The sequence below is a fragment of the Haliaeetus albicilla genome, chromosome 4, assembly GCF_947461875.1.
Source record: "Haliaeetus albicilla chromosome 4, bHalAlb1.1, whole genome shotgun sequence".
Taxonomy (NCBI): domain Eukaryota; kingdom Metazoa; phylum Chordata; class Aves; order Accipitriformes; family Accipitridae; genus Haliaeetus; species Haliaeetus albicilla.
Genome location: NC_091486.1, coordinates 20,784,732 through 20,810,966, shown reverse-complemented (window position 1 = coordinate 20,810,966; position 26,235 = coordinate 20,784,732). Strand labels below are relative to the sequence as shown.

General features: G+C 39.2%; 1 protein-coding gene across 3 annotated transcripts in view; it reads left to right on the top strand.

Moving 5' to 3' along the window:
- The first annotated feature begins 1,701 nt into the window (after nt 1-1,701).
- Nucleotides 1,702-26,235, top strand: part of FIGN (fidgetin, microtubule severing factor) — a 104,658-nt gene continuing 80,124 nt past the window's right edge. Inside the window, exons 1-3 of one of the 3 annotated variants that reach the window (XR_011324312.1) lie at nt 1,702-2,111; nt 2,883-3,052; nt 5,917-6,606. Coding sequence is in view for 1 of the 3 variants with exons in the window: in XM_069781255.1 (XP_069637356.1) it covers nt 3,028-3,052 (25 nt within the window). In the remaining 2 variants the exon portion in view is untranslated. Of the gene's footprint in view, nt 2,112-2,882; nt 3,053-5,916; nt 6,607-26,235 lie in introns of those variants that run through there. The other 2 variants (XM_069781255.1, XM_069781256.1) reach the window with 2 other exon arrangements.

The following is a 26,235-nucleotide window of genomic DNA, read 5'->3' as shown; positions in this document are numbered from 1 at the left end:
CGTGTATGTTTTGTTTTAGTTGGGACATAAAGGGAAGCAAAAGCAGTTTTGCTAGTGGAAGCTGTATCGGCTCTAGAACCAGCTCCTTGCTTCAGACCACCTTGTTATTCCACTAGCAGTGCTCTCCTTGTGTAGCAGTGCTAGCCTCATCCCTAGCTGTCCAAGCGAGCTAGGGACACCTTCCATACCCTTAATAAGCAGGAGTTTGTCTAGCCGTTTTGCTCTGTCCTTTTATTTCCAATCTCTAGGCACAGCTTTGTCACCTGGGGGGCTCAGGCCACCCAAAAAAGTCTTCGTCTGGTGAAGATAATTTTGAATTGACTGAGTGACTTCATGGACCACATCAGCCAGGCCTTCCTGTCCTCTCTTTTCCACTACCTGGTGGGATAGGGACTGGCTGAGAGCAGCTTCTGCTGGCAACTACTTCTGGGTTTTATTTAGGCCTGCTAGGTTACTGAAAAGGAAAGCAGAGAGGAAGCCAGCCCATTCCCACTCCTCCGGATGCTAATCCCCTGGGACTGGTCTCCTCTGCCTCCTCCAGAGCCCATATTCCCACTGCATCTCCCTTTTTTACTAAGAAAATTTTATCCATCTCTTCCACATCCAGGACGGACAAACAACCCTCCCAAGCCATCCTTAACTCCTCAGTAGGACGAGGCAGAGGAAGTGAAACTGCTCCAGGAGGACCCTAAGCCAGAGCCCAGGAACGGCATCCAGACAGCGTGGCTTCTTCCACGTTTGAAGAGGAGGTAAAAATGCTCCGATAGTCCCATCAGGTGTAAAACCAGGAACGTAGATCCGTCTCGTGGGAAGCCCTCGCCCCCCTTTCCACAGCCGCGGTAGCAGGGAGGTGGGCGCGTAGACGCGCGCAGGGATGGTGTGGAGGAGGGCGCAGGGTGCCCGTGAGCACCGGGCACGGCGGGTCGGTCGCGCCGGAGAAAGACCCGTGTGCGAGAGGCAGCGTAACCGATGTGCGAGAGGGAGGGCCCAATTTGTGCCGCGTAGCCACTTTATGCCTTCCCTGCCGGCATAAAGAGGCTGTAAAGCCCGTCTAACAGCCCCCCGGGGAATCCCTCTTATGCAAGGGGAGTCCCCGGCAGCTGTGGGCCGGGGTAGCTGGCTCCCTGCCATCCCCCGCCGAGCCGGGGCTGGGGAAGTGCGGGCAGAGGGAGGTGTGGCTGCCGGGGCCCCTCAGCCATTGCCGGCTACCGGGAATGCCTCGCCGCGGCTGCTAGCAGCCGGGCTCCGGCGGGCAGCTGCTGGGGCTCCCCGGGAGCGGCGCGGGGACGGGGCACGTCTGCGCGGCGCCGGCCGCCGCCCGGGCCGGGCCGGGCTGGGCCCGCCGGCGCGCGGGGCACTTCCACCCCGGCCATTTTCCTCAGGCGGGAGGCGGCGGCGGCGGCCAGCGAGCCCCGACACCGGCCGCCCGGGGACGCGGCCCAGGAGCGGGCCGGCGAGGGCAGCCGCGCAGGCCGCCGCCGGCCGAGCCGGGACGCCACCCCCGGCCCCAGGCGGGGAGGCGCGGGGCGGCCGCGGCGGAGCGGGGGCGGCGGCGGCCGGGGGAACCTCCGCCGCCGGCTCCCTGGCCGCCTGCCCCGCGGGCGCGGGCCGCCGCTAGGCCCCGGCCCTCCCCCCGCCCCGCGCCGCGGAGCGCCGCCGCGCCCGGGGGGAGCCCCGCCGCCGCCGCCGCGGAGGGAGCCCGCTCTCCCCGTCCCGCCGCCCCGGGGAGCGAGAGCGGGGCCGCGGCGCGGGCGCCCCGCCGTCCCCCGCGGGAAGCGGCAGCCCCGGCGCGCAGGGCCGCGGAGCGCCCCCGCCCCCCGCGCCGCTCCCCCTTTGAAAACTGATCTTTGGCTCTTCGCGTGAAAGTGATTTGAATTTGGCTCGGCGGCGCTCTGCGCAGGCGTCCAGCTGCTGGCATGCTGGCTCCTTGCAAAGCAGCTGTTTTGGGTTTGAAATTCCAACATGGCAGAGGCTGCAGTCAGTCTTCCCTTCAAAAACTTGGAATGATTTCAAATCATAGGCACCTTCACTTAACCCGAGCCCCCATTCATCAGCAAACACATCGGATCGATGCTACTCTAACCTATCGGGTTCTTGTACCAAATCTCCAGGTAAGCGGATCTTTTTTTTTTTTTTTTTTTTTTCCCCTAGTCTTCCTACCATCGTTTTAAATTTTATTAAATCTTAAAGCTTTCCGAGACAGCCGCCTATTTTTTTAATCGCCTGCTCGTGCCCTAAATATTTTGTCTAATTTGCAGTCGCTTTCTGATACTAAACACTCCGGTCTGCTTTCCTAATCGTAGTCTGGAAAGTAGAGATATACAATCGCAGTGCATGGGTTTTTCCTGCTTGATCATTGCCAACAATAGTAGGCAGATTAAGAGTTCGCGATTGCAAGCTCCCTCCCCACCTCCTCCTCCTCCTAATTGGATTTATTTTTAAGTTGCATTGAAAATAATAAACTGCAGGTAACGCGGGGCTGGACTTTGAGGCAACTAACTTCTGAGCAAATAAGTGCAAATAAGAATCTCGCAAAACAAAAGTTAGGTTTAAATTGCTGTGTCTTGGCTGGGGGGGGCACGAATATGTCAGAGGAGCTGTTGCAGTAAAATGTAAGCACATCATCTTGGAGGGGGTACAGCGTGGTGGGCGTATTGTTGGCTCGGAAGGGAGAGAAAGATGTATAATTTAATGGTATATACAATCCACTGATCCTATTACTATCCTCCCTGGAGCTCTTGTTAGTTTCAATGGGAGTGAGTGAAATTGACATGGACTTGCATTCCTGGTCATGTGCTTTTTTTTCCCCTTTCTTTCTTCTCTTGTGATCTGAGATCCCCTTTTTGTTGATGTTGCTTTCCCACTTAATTATATGCATGTAGGTTAAATGAATACCTGACGAAAGGGCCCACGTTTCAAGGCAGTGACATTTGATAGCTGAGAGGAAAAGTGGCTTTAATGAAAAGCAACCTTTGGAATTCCTGCTTGTGAAAAATCCAATTCAGCTTTTTGTGCTGCCAGCAAGAAATGATCAGTAGCACCAGTGTTTATGGTATGTCCGTTTTGGGATCTACTTCCTTTGCATCTAAATAGCAAAGACAAATTTAAATAGCATGATAACGCACCGAGGACTCTGCATGCAAATATTTTGTAATAAATACCTAATGTTTAATAGTATATTTTCACTTGTGTATAGATAAGCATTTTTTTCTCTTGCTATCATTTGTTTATCATTTCTGCTTCGATTATAGCATTAGTTTTGTCCATTGTATTGATCTCGGTTGTAAAACCTAAAGTTGCATGTTACTAGCAGTGCACTATATACACCACTGAACTGCAATGGTATGTAAATTAGTAAAACTTGGTGACTGGAGAAGGGGAAAATGCGTAGCAATGAATATATACACCTATACGTCTACGTACTCGTACATACACGCCTAAAATGCATCTTTTCCTTTTGCAAACTAATAATTTTTGAGTATTCATTTGAACTCCAGCTGCTTTTCCCTCTCTTACTTTCGGTGTAATCATCTGCTAGAGGTTTTAACTGATGTGGGGTGGGGGAATGTTTTGCATGTAAACAAACAAAATTACTGTTGTGGCCGAATGTTTAATACTGTTTAATGAGTGGTAATTTATGCTCAGTTTACAAGTGTCTGGTTCCCACTGCTCTGTTCTCAATGTGTAACAGAATGAAATAATCAGGTGCTGAAACTGGCTTCATTTTAACGGTCACTCTCCAGCCCCCCACACTGCCCCCTCCTCCAAAAAAGTCAGATAAAATGGAGCATGGGGAATTTCAATAGGTCTCCTTGTGGTGCAGTAGATGCACCTCTAGGTATGCAATTAAGGCTAAGGAACTAATAACAGAAGTGACTATTAATCTGTTTTGTGCAACCAAAAAGGGGGTACGTTCACTTTTAATTGCGTGTGGTAGCAACAAATAAGGATGGAGAGAGACCCTGGGAGAGAGAGCGAGTGTGCGTGTGTGTGTGTGTTTGGGATAAGGGGGAGGTCTGGCGTGTGTGGCTGATGATCTCTCATAATAACATACCTGAATGCAAGAAAGAAATTGAGAAAGCAGTTGCACAATGTACACTCCTATTTTGGTGCTGTAGGTGACTATATTGCTAAACATGTCCTGGGTGCTATATGATGGAACGATGTGATTGCATTTTGCAGTTAGAACTTGTTGACTTTGAAGTGATCAATAAGGCGACTGTTTATTTTAGATGCACATAATTTGCCCTGAGAAATGTTTTAAGGAGGAAAGCGAACGAGCGAGAGCGGAACATTTTTTTTTTTTTTTTTTTTTTCCTAGAGCTGTTGGAGCGAATGTGATTGCCAGATGGGAGATTTCCCTCTGTGATGTTAAAGCTGTAATATATATTCAGAGCAGATTGGACTGCTGCTTGTGATGAGGAGGATATTACATTTATAAATTTTAAATCGGGAATCGGACAGTATGCTGAGAGCTGAAATTGGATGGTGTGGATGGTTTGGACTGTTAAATGCGATTCCCAGATAATAATAATAATTATTGTAGCAGTAATATATATATATGTGTATAATAAACACGATACTATTAGGCAGCTATATATATTTTACAGCACTTAAGTATATATTTCCAAATATGATTTCTCTTCTCTTCCCCCCCTGTCCCTAAAATGTTAGGGACTGGAGGTGGTTGGGAGGGGGGTTTAAAAGCCCACTATTGGGAGAAATCAAACGTAATCAGGTTTCTGTTTGAGGAAAACTTTTGCTACAATTTTTGTTGCGGATGCACCTCTTTCTGAGTTTTTGTTTTGCCCATGTATGTGGCCTGACAGTGCCACAATCCTGAAAGGCTGGAAAGTGGGAACTAGTCACACTCGAGCAGCTCTGCTGTTGCAAATTAAAAGTGTGTTGTGGTCAGGAAATGAAAGCTACAATGTCTCTTTTGAACAAGTCGTTTATCATGAGAAACATCTATCAAGCAGTGACTTGTCACATTGATCCTCTAAAAATTAGGTCCGAAGTGGAAGGTGCTTTGATGTTTTTGATCCCAAATTTATAAAATTGAAAAAGCTGGAGAGAGTAGGACTGATTTGCACTTAAAAATGACTCTGCTCTGGGCGTGACAAAATCATCAAGTATCTGTGATACAGAGCTGGTAAAACAAGGAGGTATCGCATCTTCTGCCTAATTTTTATTTTCACATTGAAACTTCAGCTTTGCCATACAGGCATCTCTTCATACTTTTAAAGATCTTCTCTGTACGTCCGTGTATTATTTCATCAGGGATGTTTTCTTGCTTAGGAATACATCTGTTGCTTCCAAATTGAACCTTTTTCTGTTGTTTTTGTGATGGTATTTATAGAGTTCAGCTTGAGAAGGCAGTTTCAGCTTTTTTTGCTCTCATCTCAGTCTTGTTTCTTCTTCTGTATTTGTAATCTCAGTTTCCACCACTCCTCCCCATGAAGCAAAGTTTCTTTTGCTGCCAAAGTAATGTTTATTGCAAGTAAGGTACATTTGAAGATATCTGTTTGCACAGCTTAAAACAAGTTAAGAGTCTGTTAAGTGTGTCTTCCCCTTCTCATCCTCTTTTTATTTCCATTTTTGACATATGAACCACACTTTCATTCTCAACAGAAGCAGTGTTTTTCAAATGGAATATAAAGTTGAGGTTTCAAGTAAAAAAAAAAAAAAAAAGACCAAAACAAAGTCTAAACTGATCTTTTCTCTCTACTTATTTTCAACCATTTGAATTGATTAGCAACTTTTTAGAAAAGTTTTTATTTTGCATGAAGTTTGTGTTTGGACTTTCAAGGAATCCCTTCGACAAAAGATGGTTTTGGTGTCTGTTTGTTGTTGAGTTTTTGTTTTGTTTTGTTTTGTTTTCTTTTTCTTTTTCTTTTCCTTTTCTTTTTGGTTAAGGTATGAGCGAAACCTTCCTTAAAGCAGGACGCTTTGACTTCTTTTCTTCAGTGTCATAAATGAGACTAATACAGCTTATGGATACTTGATAGAGACCCATTTGCAAATAGGCAGCAAACAGCAGCGTGGTGGGAGTTTTGGTGAGTGTTATACTTGCTAATTAATCATGTTTGAAATGAAGGAATCATAGCATGGTAATAAAGGCTCATTGTTGTTTGATGTTTGTAACAGGATGTGACTCCTACGTGAATCTGGTGGGTTTGGTTTTTTTGTCGTTATTTCCCCCCTTCATAATAAGATATCTTCAGTACTCAATCAAATTGTTTTTATTTCTTGCAACTTCTGTGAAAGTACAGGGATGTTTGCTTCTCTTATTCTAGCGGTATTTTAGAAATATGAAGATTGTATTGTTATTGATATCTTCATCATACAGTTCATGGGAAAATATTACAGTCTTATGTCATTAGCTGTTCTTTAAGACTTTTTTTTTGTTTAAGCAGAGCCAAAAATTCTTTGGATTTTTTTTTTTTGATATAAAAATCCTACTATTTTTCTTATAATTGATAAAATGGCACTTCATGAACTTTTGTGCCCTACTTGCTTATGCATATGTAGTAAGGCATAGCAAGTGAAAATATATTCTAGAATACTTTGTATCATAGCCCTTTAAAAATTAAACTGTAAAATACTTGGGTGGTGTTTTTGTTTCCTTGTTTTGGTTTTAAATATGGCTCTTATCAGATGTCATCTTTAGGCATTATTGTTCACCTTTCAATTAATAACTACTATATATGATGGAGAGACATGTGATAATCTCTTTCAAACTGCAAAGCTTTAGATTCAAAATTTAATTAATTAAGGCTATTTTATGCTGCATGAACAAGGTTTGAAATCTGCTTTTGTTTCGATGCTCTCCTCCTTTTTTAAAATATAATTCCTAGACGAAAATGATTCTGTACGGTTTCTGTCAATAGGTTTGTTCAATGAATGCATACAAGAAGCATTGGATATAATGACTGATCTTCCTGTAGTCTTAATCATCAATTAATAGGCTTATCTGCTTGTTAGGAGTGGGTTTGCTGGTACAGAATCAGCATGAGATCTGTGTATATGAAACATTTGTATGTTGTTTATAACAGACTGAGTTTTGATCTAGCATTCCCAGATCTAATAATAGAAATATTTGGCTCTTTGCCCTCAATCAATATATCCCTTAAGAGAACAAACTTCACATAATACTTTCATAAAGTGCTAGCTGTATTGATACCAAGTTGATAAATTTAATTACTGGGGGTTTACATTGATTCATTGATCTTATGATTGGAGAAAATTGTTCTGCAGACATTTCTGAAGTATTGAGGAATATTGTACAATAAAGCTTGATTAATTGATCAATCAGCACTTTTTTCTCCTCCTGAGTCACTGATAAGAAAAGGCATAAAAATAACTGTAAAAAGAATTTGGGATAAACTAATTAGAAATTCTCATGTGTTATTAACAGAGCAGATGAGAAGCAAAGCACTATGCAGGTGGAAAAAAATCAACTCTGAAGTGGAATTGTGCTTATTGGACCCAATCCTTAGCTGGTGTAAAATAATTTAGCTTTAAAGAGCTACAGTAATTTTCAGCTGCCAGAATCTCGCCCACTGTGGCTTTTTCTTTTTTTTTTTTGTGGCTTTTTCTTTTTTAGTACTGCTCTTTGGCTTATTGGAAGCTGTTTTAAATCAGATATTATGGCTACCAAAATATATGGAATTTTAGATAAGCATCTGATCCAAAATGAACAGTATAGCTATAAAAGTAATTTGAAGAGCTGTAAATTCAGGATTGCGTATCCTTGATATTGTTGCAAAGTATTAAACCCTTGCTGCTAGAGATGCTATCCTCTAAGTGAAAACTTATCTTCCTTATGGGAAAGATCACTTCAGGGAACTCTAGGCTGGGAAAAGGCCTGGATTTTTTTTTTTTATTGCTAAAATAATAATAAAAAATTTCCCATACACAGAATTAGTTATAGGGATATTTTCCAGGTGAAAAACCTTACTGGAGTACTTGGCTCCATTTCTGTGAGCCATGCGACCTTTTCACCCTATGTCAATGATATTTTTATAGAGTGTGTGAGAAAAGCGAGCATAAAGAAAATTCCTTAAGATCATTCAATTTTTCTTTTTTCTTAAAAAAACAAAGAAAAAAGAAAAATCTCTGAATCTCAAAACAACATATACATCTCCCTTAATGAAACTGTGTTGCTGTAAAGGATGATAGCTAATACAGAAGAACAGAGAAAATCCACTTGCAATATGTTACCATAGGTTCAACAAATACAATCTTATCCTTCAAGAAACACAGAGTCCTAGACTGTAATGGAGGTCAAAGGAAATCTAAGGCGTTCAGTCCTTTAATAATTGTACCTGCCACCCCTCTGATCAGCATGTTAAAGAGAATGCATGTATATGTATTATGTTTCTTAGAAGATAATTTGTATTTGCAGCAACCTACTAAATACAAGTGGACTTCACTACTATTGCTTCTAAATACCTGTTGATGTTGGTCTCGCTGTGTGACAAGTGAGGGTAAAATGGAAAGAGAAATAGTTGGTCAATCTTGGTTACCAAAGTCATGAGAAACTGGGGGGGGACTGGGCTTTGACAGGTCAGTTTGAGAATGGGGAGAATACTGGAAAGTGTAATCTGCAGAAAGCACCACTGATTAAGAGTATACGGAGATGTCTGCTGTGATGAAAATGCGGTGTCTATGCTTCCCTTTTGCTGAGTTACATTGCTATGAGGTATCGGCACACACAGTATGGTAATAACAATATTGTATGTCTGTTCCTATAGTGCTAGTAACGGTACCTGTCAAACATATCATAATACTGAACTATCTATTTAATCATATAAGCAACACTCCTTACTACAATGGCTATTGTATTTGTACAATAGAAAGAACAGCCATGCATTATTATATTTAAACAATGGAATAAAACTTTGTTCTTTAAACTGTTTTTCTGCATATGGAAAAAAGTTTCATCTGTCTAAGCTATAATTAAAAATAATGCAACTACAGATGACTGTCATGTTACTGGTTGATTTTTTTTTTTATAATAGTCTATTAAGTGTGAAGTCTGATGTGCCATGAAACACTGAAATAGCAATTACCAGTCATATTATTTAACTGTTACTGAGAAACTATTTTTCTCAGTTCTTTTAAAGTATAGTGCAGCTACTGCTAGTATGTTGTTAGTTAAATTTCAAATATCCTGAAAGTGATGTGGACAAAAATGCTGAGATTATTTTGATGTGATAGCAAACTTTGGTGATTCAAGTCCATTTTTGCTCCAGATTCCTTGAAATCATGTACTGCTTAGACTTTTTGTTGTCTGTTTGTAACCCTTTCATATTCTACTTTTAATGTGTAATGTACTCCTTGTAAAGCACGTGGTTCATTTTCTGTATATGAATTGCTTAATGTATGAAGATGTATGCCACAATGTATTTTGTGTGATATTTTTGAATGTGTGTGTGTGTCAAGCTGGTTATAGATTGGTGATGATAAATTGGTTTCAGTAATCTGTATCTTATTTGCATTAATACTCTAGCAGTAAGAGCATACTGTGGTCAAACTTCATGATCTAAGATAGCTGTCTCACATCTAATTAAGCAAGGTCTGAATGAATGATTTTCCGGTATGGGTCATAATTAAACTTTTTGTTTCTCATCTTCAGTGGGATAAAATACTTAAGGGACACATTAATGCATGTTTGTGTAACTCCTGTTAATCTGAGTGGAATTTGAAAATGAATATTGAGAGGAGATGGGAGAAGGGGTTGGACTTGGTGGGTTACGGGGGTTTGTGGCAGGAATGTATCTTCGTGCTCTCATTCAAGGATTCGGGTTTTTTTTCCTGATTTAGAACAACTGCTGTTTGCCTTTTAATATGTTGGAAGTAACATCCCTATTTTCCTCTGAGAGTTTTTTCCCCCTCTGTCTCCTCCATTCTAACATACAAGCAAGTCATTAATAAAAAAGCATTTATACAGTGAGCTTGAATTATCACTTAATAAAACTATAAGAACTGTACTGCTGCAAAGATATTCCTAGACAGTACAACAGATGTTACTGTGTGTACATTTTTTCTGGAGACATGGTGGGGGGAAGAGCCAACAATTACTTTATATTACTGAATGACAGCAGAGGGTGGATGGGAATTATGAAGTTATATGCAGAAATTATTAATCCCTGACAATAGTATCAATACTGACATTTAAAATGTTATGAACTGATAGCCCTGCTATACAAACTTCTGTGATAGCTGTGCTTGTAGATGAAAAGTAGTTATTTATATACGTTATGGCTCAGTGTGGTCATGTTGAAAGTATGAATTTACTCATCACAGATTCTGAGAAAGTGCAGGTTAACATCCTCTGTCTTCTTTAGACCTATCTGATTACTTCAGCCTCCTGTGTTGACACAGAGAAAGAAACAGCTAGATCCTATGCTGGAAGAATAAGGTTTGCAAGCAGTGACTGATATAAGGTATCCCATTGTGATACCTAAACCAAATTTTAAAAAATCGAGCATCCTTTTCAAGTAAAACTTGAGAAACATTGAAAGGAACAGCAAAGATGTACCTGAACACACTTGAAGGTGCACCATTTACTTTCAAAAGAGATCTTTCCCATCACTCATGGATAGCTCCACCATGAAGAGCGATATCAAAAGATCTCAGAAAAGTAACTATTCTTTTATGTCTTTGGGAACTCAGATGCTTACAAGATTGTTTCTGAGAAGGAAAAGAATTGATCCTATTTTCAGTCCCTTGTTGTTGGTATTTGTGGGCCACATCACTATATACAGTATTGTAGAAATACACTCTTGGTATATGAACACAATTCTGTTTCCTCTTGCAGCTCTAAAAGAATAGTGCAATGTTGCTGTATGCAGACTTAGTTCGGACAATATGTTTTTATGAATCCTTTCTTGCACTCTACAGAATTGTTTTGTTTAAAATACATATGGAGTTTGCTGAAGATCTTTAAACTTGATAGGTCATCTGCATGATTAAAATTAAGAAATTCAAATATAAAATAGTGTGGGTTTTTTTTTATGGACGTAATATAGTCTTAAAGTCACCTGTGATAATTTGTGAACTGGGTATCCCTATTCAGTCAGAAAATTTCTGGGTTTAAACTAGCAAGATTCAGTTATTTTTAATATGGAAGGAGACTCAATTTGCTAACTCTTCAGCTGAATGTACACTTAAATTTACAAAATTTAATTTACGAAAACTTAATTTACAGAATTAAGTGGTTTTTGTGTTTACTAGTGTTAGATCCACAGCTTAATATTAACTACAAATCTATGCTGGTGCTGTATTGAACATACTATAAATAGGCAGATATTCTATTTTAAAGATAGTAATTTATCCTGTCTATAGAGTTTCTAATAATTCTTTATTTCTTACTCTTTGCCTTCCATAAATGCTGAAATAAATATATTTTGGAAACTGTTCATGCGGCAACCCTTTTTAACCATTGATTTTCATTTTGTTCTTTGACTTTCATTCATTTTGTTTCATTTCATACTCCTGTCCTGTGTAGGCATTCTTTATGCTACAACAGTGGTGTATTTTTCCTCTTTCAGTTTAAAAACTTTAGTGGTAACATTAATTTAGCTGATACCATGGTAGCCCTATTGAGAAATTTAATCTGTTATTCAGAGTAATGGTAGCGTTGGTAGAAAGCTGAAGCTGAAAGTCAGTAAATCCTGTATAACGAGGAGTATGAAGCACTTCTCGTTATTTGGCCCCTAGCATTTGTCAATGCGACAGTCGTATCAAAGGCACACCTTAATATGCAGAGAACGGCTTTGTTGAGACACATAGTTAAGTTTGAGATGCCTTTGTTTCAAGCTTTTTAAAAATTTTATTTTAAAGTTAGATGTAGGTAAAATATTTTATCATGTGCTTGTAGAGACTGTGAAGAATTAGTACCTTAATGAATGACATTTTTAAAGTTTTCACTAGTTAGAAATGTTCAAAGAGTTGTAATGTGCTATTTCTTCCACCACCAAGCAGATTATCCATATGGTACAGAATAACAGACAAAGTGACACTAGTATTCATTTGGAGTAATAATTTTCACCACTAATTAAGGAAAGATGTTTTGTTATTGAGTAATTAGCAAACACACTTCTTCTCCCCCCCCCCCCCCCCCAAGATGTCAGCTGTTTCTAGATAGTAGAACTTGTTGCTTTCATTCATGACAGGCAAGTTGGTTTTGGCTAAAGTTACTGTTCCTTTCTGTTTCGGAGCTCCTACAACAGCTGCAGTTTGAGCTTGAAGGCTCTGTGGCTGAGATAACATCACGAATAGTATTGCATCTCAGCAAGTGCAATTCAGTTTTCCACTTTTGGGTGCTCAGTTATCAGAGGCACTGAGTCCTGCAATTTGTATTGACTTTGGATATGCAGGTGTGCAACAAATCTTAGAAGCCAGGTGATGGATGTTATAAAGAATTTCCCCAGAAAATGGTAGGCATTAGCTTTATTTGTACTTCTCAAATGCTGCAATCTCCCTCTTGAGGTATTAATGCTGTATGATAGAGTAAATAGGGCTTTTGATTTTTCCTGGTGGTTGTAAGAACACATTTTAAATTAATCAGGACAAAAATATGTGTGTTATGCAAAGGTATAATGAATGACTCATTTATGATTTTGGATGGAAGAAACTTTAAACTCAGTTTGTTACTGTGTAAATGTTCCAAGGAGCAAAATGCAGAGTAGATTATGCTGTTCTAATTGCAAAATCTCCCTTAGTTACCTTCTCCCTCCTCCTGATCCTCTTCTCCCTTCTCCCTCCCCCACCATGGCTTTTTTAAACAATTATGGGCATTGTGCTCCTTAATGGTGCATAGTTACTGTAAAGATAGATGTCCTCAAATAATGAGTTTCTAATAATAATCAGAGGGAGTTAGATTAAACCGGTTTTGTGTAGAAATCTTACAGTGTGAAAAAGTACACCTAAAATCCTGAGATATATTTACAGGAGCTAAGCCTATTTACGGAGTGCTAACACAATTTTGTATCTGTGCATGTGTGTGGGGAAGGGGGAGTAGAGGCGTATGTTTGTATGTGCCTACGTTTTTGTCCACCTGCTTTAAAGACTTCCAAAGATTATTTTTTTTAGCACAGATTTCTGTTTTGCTTTCTGATAACAGAATATGTTTTAAAATCACAACATACTAATTAGCTTCTGCGTTTACACTGGAAAGCTTGCATCCCTTCAAATGACTTCTAGCCGTGCTCTTCTTTCTCTCTGTTGCTTTCCCCCAGCCCCCATCTTTTTTTTTTTCCCTTTTTTCTCCTTTTTTCTCCTTTTTTCTCCTTTTTTCTCCTTTTTTCTCCTTTTTTCTCCTTTTTTCTCCTTTTTTCTCCTTTTTTCTCCTTTTTTCTCCTTTTTTCTCCTTTTTTCTCCTTTTTTCTCCTTTTTTCTTTTCTTTTTTTTTTCCCCCCTTATGAGGTTTATTGGGTTAGATTTGTTGCTTTCTTCCTTGTTCAAAAGTTCTGAAGGGAAGTAAATGAAAGTGCTAAGTACAGTAACAGATAATTGTTACTTTAAAGAGTTATCGCTATGTTGGCTAGGAAAAAAATTTTTCCTAAAGGGTACTGGATCAGCAAGGCCGTATAATAAACGGAGCAAAACAGTATAACTTATGGTTTAGAAGTACATATGCCATTTAAATGGAAACAAACCCCCAAATCTGCTACATACCTTTTGGGGTTTGGCGAACAAAAGCTCACTTGTATGCTCCAAATTCCCCTGGGCCTCAATTTGCAATACCATTATTTAAGCCTGGCTGATATAAACCCATTGCAGAGAAATAGAAGCTCTCCTTCCTGGCCTTTCAAAGCCATTCCATGCCCCCCTCTCTCTGCCTACCTGTGTCCCCCAGCCCCCACTCTCCCCCTCCCGCTCCCAGCCTCTTGGTCTTACCCTGCCACTGTGAAACTCTTTTGTATTTGAAATATAGTAAATGTAGAAACACTGCACTTCTAAAACACAGGAAAGTGCCATTCTGCATGGTCTTACTGACAACTCTACCAACACACGTGCAATTCTACTTTCTGACTAAGATCAAGGCTATAATCACTTTAATATCTGTTGTGTCCTTTACCAGGTGACCTGCAGTCTTTCATTGTAAAGATAAGAGACTCTGATATAATAAGTTATTTCTTCTCTAAGTCTGATCTTATAGAAAATACTAACCATAAACTGAGGAGAAACTTGTGCCCACTTAATATGCTCCTGGGGTGCCAGGCTCTCTGGGTATCTGCTACTGGGTACAGTACTGGTATTGTTGGGTGCTCAGCTGGAAGCTGTTCTGGAGCAGAACCGGGTTTGAGTGTAATCCCTAACAGCTAACAGTAAATACAGGAATCACCTGTAGCTTGATGCAGCATTGAACACTACAACTGTATTTATTTTGCTGCTAATAAAATGGTAGTATTGTTTGTCATTCAGAAGCTTGTCTTTTTGAAATAGCAGTCGAGGTGCAGTTCTGAGCTTTTGAGTTAGTACCTGTTAGTGGGAAGAGCTAAGAAATAGATGAGCTGCGTTCCTGAATGTGGGCGGAAGGATGGTGAGTAATACATGCCTTGACATGGCATCTGCCAGAAGCCTTTTTTTTTTTTTTTTCCCCCCTGCTCTAGTTTTGAAAGGTGTAAGGTATTCTGATAAGCAGAGGGGGAAAAAACAAAAGAGAAAAATACTTCCAAGCAAATCATTATAGCATATTTCAATGACTGTGCTCCACACTTAGATTTAATTAGAAGACAACTGCACTGGAAAACTGGTCATTTTAGTCATAGTTAACGACTGGTTCTCTCCTACCCCCAATCAGAACCGATTATATGCTGTGTTGTATAATGTAATTTCTACAAGAAAATTAAGTATGAATAGGCACGATACTATTGTGTAGTTGCAATAATGAGGTTTTCATTAATGATGTTAATTTATCATTTAACTATCCTTTTAGAGGTGAAAATAACTGTTTTCTGTCTGGTGTTTCCTTTTACTGTATATACCAACCAGTATCAAATTGGGGTATTTTGTAAATATTTTAAGCAAAAGACTGCAATTGGATAGCTGTTAATATGTTCATGATGTGGTAAAAAGGCACTGAAAGAAGCAAAACCTTGTATATCCATGTTTCTTATAGGATAACTATTTTCAGGAGGGATTTCTTTTATGTTGTAATATAATTTACTAGTGTACGGTTTCTAAAGTGTTGTGGGTGGTTCAATGCTGGATTTCAGGCAAGCAAGTTTGTTTCCTAGTTAGCTGTAATAAGACTTACTTGCTGTCAGTAGTAAGATAAGAAGGAAAAAATTATGTACAGTTTAAGAATAAAAAAATCCATCCATTTGCATTTGTGCACCAAATTCCACTTGGTGATATGCTTGTTGGACTGAGCTATTAAGTGCTCTGTGGGCTGTGTTTCAACTAGTGTATGATTGACTAGGTATATTAGAGCTTTTTACCTACTGCCAATACAAAATTTGACCCTTGTTTTACCCTGAGATGTTTTTGTCTTTAAAAAGATCCACACTGTATGAGTATACAGGTGGGTGGTAAGAAAATTTATCTTTGTTATTCGTAGGGTGTGGCTCCATGTTAGAGTAAGAGTAACCTGAATCTGAACTGATGCTGAACAGATTTTATTTTTTTTTTTAATTTTGATTCCAAAGCCCAACTGTGGGGATTGATATATCATCTTAAAATTTCAAATCTACATTTTATGCACTGTGCCAAAGCACCCATGATCTCATTAAGCAAAGACTTTTCAATTATATCTTGTGTTTATGAGTGTATTTATACTCGACAGGAATCCTTTAGAGGTTTGGTTTGCTGTATTAATACTTACAGTGTCTTCAAGTACATAAAATATGCTTAAAAAAATTGAAAAGAGTAAGCACTGCTTACAGATCTAGTTCTGGTAGCTTCCTCTGTATTTTAGTAGCTGCTGAAAAGTTCCTTGGCCAGACATCCACCCTGTAGAGGGCATGCCAATAACCTCCTTTGCCAGATCCTCACCTGCACAACCATCTGCAGAAAGTTTTAATGCTGGCACCTACAGAGAGAATCCCGTTTGTGTTGCATAATAAAATCTCTGTGTGTATTCCTTATTATTCCTAGAGTTTTGCTACAGTAAGTGGTTTGCTTTACTTTTCCTTTATTTTTTTTTAATCTGGGGGAAGGCTTTTGTATTTGTTATGCTGTTTGCTTTTTATTTTTATTTTTTTATATTTTTTATATATATATATTTTTTTTTTTTCCCCCTCTAGTGGTGATCTTTGTGAAAGTAAAGACTCAAATCCACTATGGTATAATCATGTGGCTCATTTACAGTTACTTCTTCACCTGGTAAAAAAAATCTTTCTTTAGGTATACACTGCTCTTTACTGTAGTAAAGATTACAGAAGCCAGGGCACAGTATTTGAGACTTGCAAAATTAGGTACTAAAATTTATTATGTACTAAAACCTAGACAATAAATAATTCAGGTGGGATTAAACCCAGTTAACCCTACTTCAGTCACCTAGGTTCAATTGCTCAACCCTTTTCTCTCGTGAAATGCCATATTATGTTTTTTTGTTCTCCTACAGACTATTGTTAGTATCGTTGATATTTATGTGAAGTCACACTTGTTCTCCAGTTCAAATGTTTGACTATGGTTCTCCACTTCAGTATATCACCATTGGAATCAGAAGGTTTGCAATAATTCAAATGAATCTGACACTCTGCTTCAAATTTTCCTTAGATCTACTGATGTAGAACAAAAGAGCATGTATTCTTGGATTTAGTACCATAAATTATGACATGCTCCAATCCATAGTTTAGTTTTCGTCTAAGAATGTGAGTATGTTTAGGGAGAAATATATATTTAAGAAAATTTTGTCGCATAGTGAGTCATTAACTAAGTATACAACCTTCAGGAAAAGTGCACTGGTTTAACTTAGGCACTTTCTGCTTAAGCATTTTTAAACATTATTTTGCCAGTTTGAATTGAAATGTGGTTGGAGCATGTACACTTCAGAAGGATGAAAAATATCTCTTGCTGATGACTTCAATAAGTCTTCTGTGTAGTTGAACAGATAGGCCTGTTACTCTGGGCAAACGTTGCTTTTTAATTGCATGAATACAGCATTTTAGCTACACATTCATTGTTGAGCCACGAAGCTTAACTGCATTATTGAGTTTCTGCATTTCTGTGCAACAAAAGGAAAACCTGAGAAAGAATGCAGCAAAAGTTAAGGGGATTGTTTTTGTTTATTTTGTAGGTCACCTGGCCTATAATCAGGAGATCTATGCTCAATTCCCTTCTAGCTTTCCAACCTTTTCTTTAAAAGTAATTTAAAAAAAAAAATTAAAAGCTGTTTGGTATATGAAGTGCACAGTATCTGCTTTACGGGTGATACTGGACCAAGTTTTGTTGGGGGAGTTTGACAATAACCCATGAACAGTTTGGAAGATTTATTTGGTATGTTCCTAGGTTGATGCAACCCCATATGCAAAGTTTTCCATTGCCTCAAAATGTCAAAGAGTTTTTATTGGTCTAAGGATAATTGCAGTTTATGGAGATGCAAGGGAAAAAAGATTTCCAAGATTATGCACAATCTGTGAAAGTGCTAGGTCATACGTTTTGTGTCGTACGACCTGTGGCCAATGGATAGTTAACTTACTGGAGAAATAATGGTGACATTGTTTTGTGATTCATCTAATCCACTTTTTCCCAAGGGGCTGAGACAGTCACTAGTGTGTCACTTCAACCTTGGCATACACCCAGGTTGCAGACTTGTTCCTTCATTTGGTGTTGCGTGTTGGAGCTGTGCAGTAAACTGCCCAACATACAGAAACATCAATAAAAAAGGATGTGTAACACCTGGAGGGTGGCGTGGTTTACCCCTTGACAAACCTAATCTCTGCAGGGTTAGGGGTACTCTTAGAATAAGCTTTAGCTGTCATGGAAAAGGGTTGGAAATATAGTTAGGGTATCTGGTCAGTCTTAAATAACCAAGTTTTTTGATGACAGAGTTGTTTACAGTCAGAGACTGTCCCCGCTGTTCTGCCTGGGAGAGAGTAATCTTTTTTTTCCTAACTGCCGGTAGAGGATTGGTATCGTTCAAGCATATCCCTTCTTGTTGTCCTCCAAACCCCAATATCCTGGGCCTTTCTCTTCCACCCTGTCAAATGAGTGGCTTTTACAGCTTGTTCTGAAAGCCAGAAAAATCGGGCTGGGTTGAAGTTAGTGGGGGGAAGAAAGTCCTACAGCCAGAAATGCCCTCATGAGGGACACGGTGCCTGTGATCCCTCCTGGGTGCCAGTGGGGTGCCCACTGGAAGGCCTCTGCCCACATCACCCCTGGCATCGTGGTGGCAGGCAGAGATACCTGACTCTCGGATCAAAATAGCAGGGACAAGTGAATATGCAGTGAATGTATTGATACAGTTTCTGGGATATTTTTTTAAAAAGTAGTTATGTGGGGAAATTAATTCAAAATTAATTTTGATGGGAAGTATTAAAGCACTGAGCAACTCAAATGTAAGCTGAATGGATGGTCTCTGATTTTTCTTGCTGGAAGAGCATGTGCTGTGTCTTTGGTCTGAATTTAGAAAAGTGTGAATTTGTCCTTGTGGTGGAACACTGTACCTCTTAAACGTTAGGAGAGGGGAGAAAAATGGCAAAGGATTTTTTTTTTTTCCTGAACAAACAAAAGCAAGAGCAAAGCCATCTTCATTTTAGAATTCAGGCTCCAAATTTCTCTTTAAATCATTTTTAATAGAAACAGTAAGTTATAAATCATCTAAGCAATTACCTGAACACAGAAGGAGTGGGGCCCAGCCTGGGCTTCAGCCCCAGATGTTTCTGGACTACAATAATGGCCCAGCCCAGATATTTACAGCTTAATTTCTGTTCATGTGCACTTGTCCATAAATGGTTCCTTTTCCATTTCCAGTTCAACAACTGAACCACTTATAGTAGAGAGTGATTTAAACTTGAATGATGGCAATATGTGAATAGAGACAATTTACCTTTGGAAACTTTAAAGTCCATTTCCAATATTTAAAATGTAAGGTAACTCTTGAACAGAGAATGATTGATCAGTAAGTGCCTCCTTTTAAATGTCGTATTATTTATTTTTTTTATCTATATATGTGTATAAAATCTGATTTCATACTTGTTTTTTTTTTTATTTAGCTTTGCTGCAGTTCAGAGCAAAGACTTTTTTTTCTCCTTTTAATGATATTCAATCTAGCACTACTTGCATTGCAAGCCAGTGTATCTAACCTCGCTCCTCTCCCCATTCCTGTCCTCCTCACTGCTCCTCCCAACCAGCCCCATTGCTTGAAACTAAACAAATTGAAAATAATGATTGGTAACCATCTGCTGTGCTGAAATTCCACGTACAGCAGTTAACTCCATTTTACAAAGCAACTTCAATCTAGTGAATTACAGCGCAGTTCTTGGTGGCAGCAGATAGCAACAAGCGGTTTTGAGTTCCTCCAGACAAAGCAGTTCATGTAGGGAGCATTATGCAGAGTCACTTGGTGGTCTTAGGGTGGTGGTGGGGATATTTTTGCCATCAGACAATTTACTGTAATGCATGTGAAACTAGAGAGAGTCTAACCACAGCCTAATTGTTTCATCTGCTTAAAAAGGAGGCCAGTCTACAAAATTGTGCAGACAGGCGGTCTTGCAAACGTGTGCCCTTTAGTTTGGTTTTCTGTTTCTGCAGCTGCAGCGCAATGCGATGAGTAGCGAGTTTGGCTTTCAGTCACTTTCATAAGACTTTTGGAGTGCCCAGTGAAAACGTCAACCAAAAACCAGATTGCATAGCTGGTCAAAGTGTGTTGAAGAACAATAATTATTCATAGGGTTTCTACTGAAGAAACTCTTTTATTGATGCAGAACTGTAACAAGAAGCACTCTAAATAGTGATGGACTGCCAAGAGCAGATATTCAAATAGCGACAGACTATGATGTAATATTAAAATAGGTACCATTATCATCTATGTTTTTAACTCAATTTCAGTTATTTGAGCTTAGGTTTTGATCGTGTGTAAAGAAAGTTGCTTAAAATGGGCAGTATATTGAGTTCAAAGGACCCATACAGTTCATAAATTCTCCGGTGTCTACTGGATTTTTCATCAGGGAGACTTCCAATAAAAATGATCTATTTTAGAAATAATATTGTTTAGTAGGTTGAAATGTAGTGTAATAAAATTAGACCTTCAGTCTTCTAAAGTTACTACTTAGATGGCACCCTTGGGATGGTAAAATGGCTGTATAAGCAGATGAATCAGACAGTTTCACTGATGGATACATTTGTCAGTCTCTGTTACAGATATAATATATTCTTATATCTGTAATCCTGCCACTGTTACATCCAAATGAAATCAACATGAGGTTGTCATCTTTAAGCAAATATGTTAAGTGTTGTCTTTTGTGCTTTGGATTTGAAAGAAAGGGGCCCAAGGGAGCCAGCATCATGCAAATGGAACAAATCCCATTTCTTCTGAGCTGTGCTGTTTCCCCCTTCATGGCAGCTGGCTGTGTTATCTTTGTGTGTTTCTCTGAGTGCTGACAATTCTTTCAGTGATCTAAGTTAGGGCACATTAGAAAGTGGAAGCAGCTGTCTGTCGTTATACTGAGAGACGTGTTTGCTCTACTGCAAAGATGAAGGACCATGAATCCTTGACACACTCTCTCCCCCCTCCCCCTTTACTTTCCAACATGATCAACATTCAGACGCACAGATTGTCTGCTTGGACAGTTTTTTGTTCTGACTGACAGCATCTGGCATAGACAAATTTAAAAATACATAGCATGCCATGCTTGGAATTGGAACATCCCTTCTTTATTAATCTTCTCATTTAAACCATTCATTTACATTTCAAGAAAGGTTACAGCTTGATATGGTTGAAACATTTATTTTAAATGAATAACCTCCTAATGAAATACCTTGAATGAGCACCAAACAGTCAGTGTTCATTAAAAATTACACCTGATTAGTATGGCCTTGGAACTGTTGCGAAGACATAAGATTTCCCCATTGTCTCAATCCATTTAAAAAAAAATGTTTAGCATGTGTGAGTGTGTGCAATTTTTTGGTTTTGTGTTTGGTGGGTTTTTGGTTTTTTTTTGTTTTTTTTTTACCACAGAGCTAAATGAGAATGGTGTTTTCACTTGCAACCCCCCATCATTTTCAAGAGTACCATGTTATAAAGCAGTAGCCTTTAAAATGCTATTTGTCTAATTAAACCTGCTTTTGCTGGAACAATACATTTGAAGAAAACACCTAAATAGTGTTTTGTTTTGTTTTATTCTGCTAAGCCATTTATGATTTGAGAGACAAAATGCTTTATGATTTGATGTAATCTGAAATCCTATATACATTTTTTTTCTACTGAGAAGTATTCACATGTTTGTATACAATACTTTATTAGTAAAATAGAACTGAAATGGTGGACCACCCACTAAAATGTTTATGCACGTGCACATGCACATATGCACACGTACATTCTGTGCACTCTCATCTTCATGATCCAGGTTAGCAACGCAGACATGCTTGTCTAGCATTTATGTAAAAATAATATGAAAATTGGCTGTACCAGTCAGAATATGGACTTTGAGTCCAGGAAGGGAGGAAGAAAAACCTCTTCTTGTACTAGGCATTTTAGACGCTTTATATCACTGTGGATTGCAGCTTTAACTACTCGCAGTACAGAAAAAAAAAAAAAAAAAAAATCTTCCGGGGGGGGCAACCCCCAGTATTATAATAAAATAGATGACTGTTCAAGTGCTTGGCAGTAAATATGTAAAACAAGTATCCTGGCTTATTTGAAGAGGAAAGAGATCCTGTAGCAGACAGGCTCAATTAACAATTGTAAGCAGGAGAGGGCTTGTATTCCTTCGGTAAATGTAGGAGAGGTCATTTGCTTTAGGATAAATTCTGACAAATTTCAGATATAGACATAAAAGCTGGAATAAATGCAACAAAAGATTTTCAGTTGCACATCAAGCATTTTGTATTTGCAATGGCCATTTACATTTTTTCTCAGTGAATAGATTTCTTTTTATTAATGTTTTCCTGAATAATATATTTTTAAATTAACTGACTGTGAAACAAGCATTTTGGGACAATAGGAATTTTAATACAGGCTTGAAATATCATTTATGCTTTTTTAAAAATTCTCATAGTAGTGCCTAATCTATTTTTCTTTTTCTGGAGGAAGCAGTAAGACAATAAGTTTTCAGCACAGGTTTTACTATGCTAGTTATGTGTAATCATAAAAGTGAAATCAAATTTTATTTTAAATGAAATCACATTTTTTTCCCCCACAAACTGTTCCATTTATGTGATAAACCTCTATTTTGATATTTTTTTTAATGACCAGTTATAAAGGCTTGTACAGATATGCATCTGTAAGCAAACTGGGAATAGGTTAGAGAACACAATTCCCTGGTGTAAAAAGCAGGGTTTAGCAGTAATGCTTTTAATCTGGACTTGTAGAGGATTCGGGAGCATCCATAGATCTGCTTCAGTAATTACCATACCCCAAGTGGCACTGGAAGAGACATTTGCCTAAAAACTTGATGTCTTCATTACACTGTTTACATTTTAATTAGAAACATGAAAATTAGCGATTCATATGGACAACTATAGTTTAAGTGGGTTTGCTCACCATCCAATAAATCATGGGGGGGGGGGGGAAGGAAAAGGGGGGGTAAGAAAAAAGAAAAGGCAACCCCACAACCTGCATCTGCAAGCAACAAACCCTCTCAAACCTTACAGTTGTAATAAATGGTTTACTAGGATTTGTTCATGGGAATAATGTGTTGGTATTAGAAGCTGGCTAAAATGTGTTTTTTATTTCATCAGAGATGAAATTTCCGTGTAAATTAGCAAACATAATTTTAAAGATAAAGCTACTTGCGTGCAGTACTACGTGTATAGGGTGTACAGATGTAGCCTCTGTGTGTGCATGTATATACCACTGTAGCTCTATCGAGAAGAATTGGTGTCGGAGTATTTTGGCAGTCCTGAGCACTACGTATGGCTGCAGAGAAGCCAGTTCAGCCTGTCCCAGTATGCCTCCATAACTAGACGCAAACATTTGTATAGCTGCACAGAGATGTACATATACAAGTACCCACGCGCGCGTGCGCGCAGAGACCAGTAAGGATACGCCGATCCTTTCCCCCCGAATTTTGCGTGTACCTCTCAGCGCCCGCGGCCTAAGCCCGCTCCGTCCGGGAGCGCTGGGGAGAGGCAGCGGTGCCTGTCAGCGTCCCTGCCTGAGTCAGCAGCAGGCCCGGTGCCTGCGCCGGGCGACAGTCCCTCAGGCAGGGCTGCCCCCCCGGGGCCGCCGGCCTCCCCCGCGCCCGCGGGTTTGACCCCTCCGCCCGCCGCGCTCGCCATCCCGAGCCGCAGCGCAGCGGCGTGCGAGTTCAAATCCCTGCTCCGAAAGGCAGAGCTGGGATTCCAGCTAATGACTCAGAGATACAGAGGGTCAATGCACTGGTGATCTGGCGTACTGAGCCATCGCGCCAGCTTAGTTGTACTTTTTTTTTTTTTCTTTCTCCTCCTCCCCCCCCCCCAACCTCACTGTCGTACCCTCCCCGCATTTCCACCCCCATTCCCTTACGATGAAAGTGATGATATGCAAAATCGCATTTCTTCTTCTAAGAATACTTTATGGGTTGTATTCCTTCGGATTTCGGTTTCATCCTCTGGATTTAAAAAAAAATGTTTTGCTTGGGGGGGCACGAGGGAATTGTTTTCTACACTATTAACTTCGTGTTACGTTGGTTCCATATAGGCTGTTTTGGGCATTATGCAAATAATACAGGGAAAACCAATTTCTTTGAGTGGGAGAGTGAGCCTCGGTAGCAATAAGTAAAAACTTGTTGGTTTAATATTAACGTCTTTAACCGAAAATAAGAAAGTTTCCTTCTCCCTCGCTTTTTATTGGATTTCTTTTTGTTGGAATCCTTAAGATTTGTAGGATAATCTCTTTCCAGAACTCTCATTCTGCATTCTGCTATTTTCTTTGTATATATGGATATATATTTATGTATATATTTATAATTCTTCCTGTGTACCTCAGATTTTTAGACATTACGTGATATACATCAGAATAAACATTTTATAAAGGTGTTTCATATTTGCCAGTATGAATCGTATTTTTGTTCTTTCATCATTCAGGTGGGATTTCTAATCCAGAGAATAAGTAAACTCAGGTATATCTTGTGGCTATTTTAATGCTTTATGCAAGCATTTCACATGCCAAAAATAGACAATAGTGTCTCTTTTTTTGCCTTTTTTTTCATGTTAAAATAATGTTTCGGTTTATGTCAAGCACTTTCATTTAAACTGAAGATTTCTTTTCCTTTTTCTTAATTTAAGTTTTTATCAAAAGTTATCAGTATTGTCTCTAATTCCTGGTAATTTGGCAGCACTGCAATGAAGTAACTTGGGTGCACACTTTGTAGGGCAATTGACTTAGTGACAGTACTCTGTCTTCATTTTTCTTTTTTTTTCTTTTTTTTTTCTTTTTAAACCCGTCTTTTCAGGTCTAGGCATGTTATAAATGCGACTAAACAGAACTGTCTACACCTGCAAAGACAGAAACATGCTGCTTGCTTGTACGTACTGCAAAATTCTAATAGTTTTGTGCTATCTGTTAAATTCAGTGTGCTTTTTGCATTGTGGCACGAAACAGTTGTGCTGTGAGGGAAGCTGGCTGCCTGCCAGCCATCGACTATGAAATCCCGGGTACCTGAGAGCTTATCAGTTCTTTTGCTTTGTAAAAGAAAAAGTGATGAAAATGTTGGTAAACTGCCATGAAGGTTTAAGGCTGCTGGAATAAGGAGCCGTGTAATCAGATTGGAAAATGGAGCTTGAGATTCTCTGCATGGGAAGCAGTCGCCTGTGGACCTACCGAGATGCTGTGCAAGTGCCCGAGCTGACCACTTCGTTAGCAAATCAGCTTGTTTGCTGCAGCAGCAGGGTGAAATAGGCTAGTCCTTGTGATGGTATGTAACACAAGTAATATCTCTTGCTTAGCACAATGTAATCAGCTTGCAATTAGCTCACTCTACATTAACCTTCTTGATATTTTTCCCTTTTGTAAGACTGTGCACTTTAAACAATTAACTATAGAAAGTAATCCTTCAAGCAAATCAAAGCAATCTTTTAATTTTATCACCCTGCTGAAAAAGTATCAGGTGGTCAACTGGTCTTCATCAGCTGCTGGAAATTCTCAGGCTCACTGTAGCGTGGAGAGGTTCTTTAACCCATTCACATTTAGAAAAATGTCAAGATTTTATATTTCTCCCGTAATATAATGCTGCATCATGAAGCTGCAATTGGAATTGTTTTAATGAAAAGCCTTGGGAGAGCCCTTTCCTATACAGACAGCTTTTACGCTTCTGTTTGTTTAGGCATTTCCATACACTACCTCTCAGAAAGCTTTGATGACACAGCCACTTGTACTGATAATTCCACTGCTTCACCTCCAGTGAACTTGATTCACTAAGGTTGGAGAGAACAAGGCTATCGTTGCTGATCTTGTGCGTTGCTTTTTAATCCTCTGAAATAAAAGCCAGATAATGGGAAAATTTGCGTGGTAGGCAAACTTCCTTTTAGGTAAGAGAGTAAAAGTTTTAATGCCATTTGTGGAAATGTGAAAGCTTGAAGTTTAACTAAGGAAAATAAAACTTAATTCACATTAAGAGTGCAGAACACAATCTGCCTTGCTGTTACTTGAATGGCTTACCCACCCAAAAGTTCCTTTGTCTATTTGGTAGTTTGGGCTTTTATTGCAGGCTTGAATTTTCCAAAGTCATCCTGTAAAATGTGATTATTTATACCCTGGTAATATAGTATAATAGGAATGTGCCTGGTATTTCATGTAAAAGTTTGCTTCTATTTAAATAATTGTTTGATATGCCTTGCTGATTTCTAAACTTAAATGACTCAACAGCTATGCTCATATGAACGACAGCAGTAAAATTAGTGACAAAAATGTTTACGAATAATAGTGCTGTGCATGAACCTTATTCATATTACCTTCATTATATGAAAATAAATACTGTGGGTTATTTAAGGCTGTAATGAACAAAGTGATTTGAAACTCCTGTCCAGATATTTGTTTAGAAGATGTTGGAAATGGTCAGCAGCAGCTTTGCTGCCCCCCAGAAAAAGTCATTCAGTCATTTCATTGAATTCCAGTAGATCAGAGCAATAAACTGAATT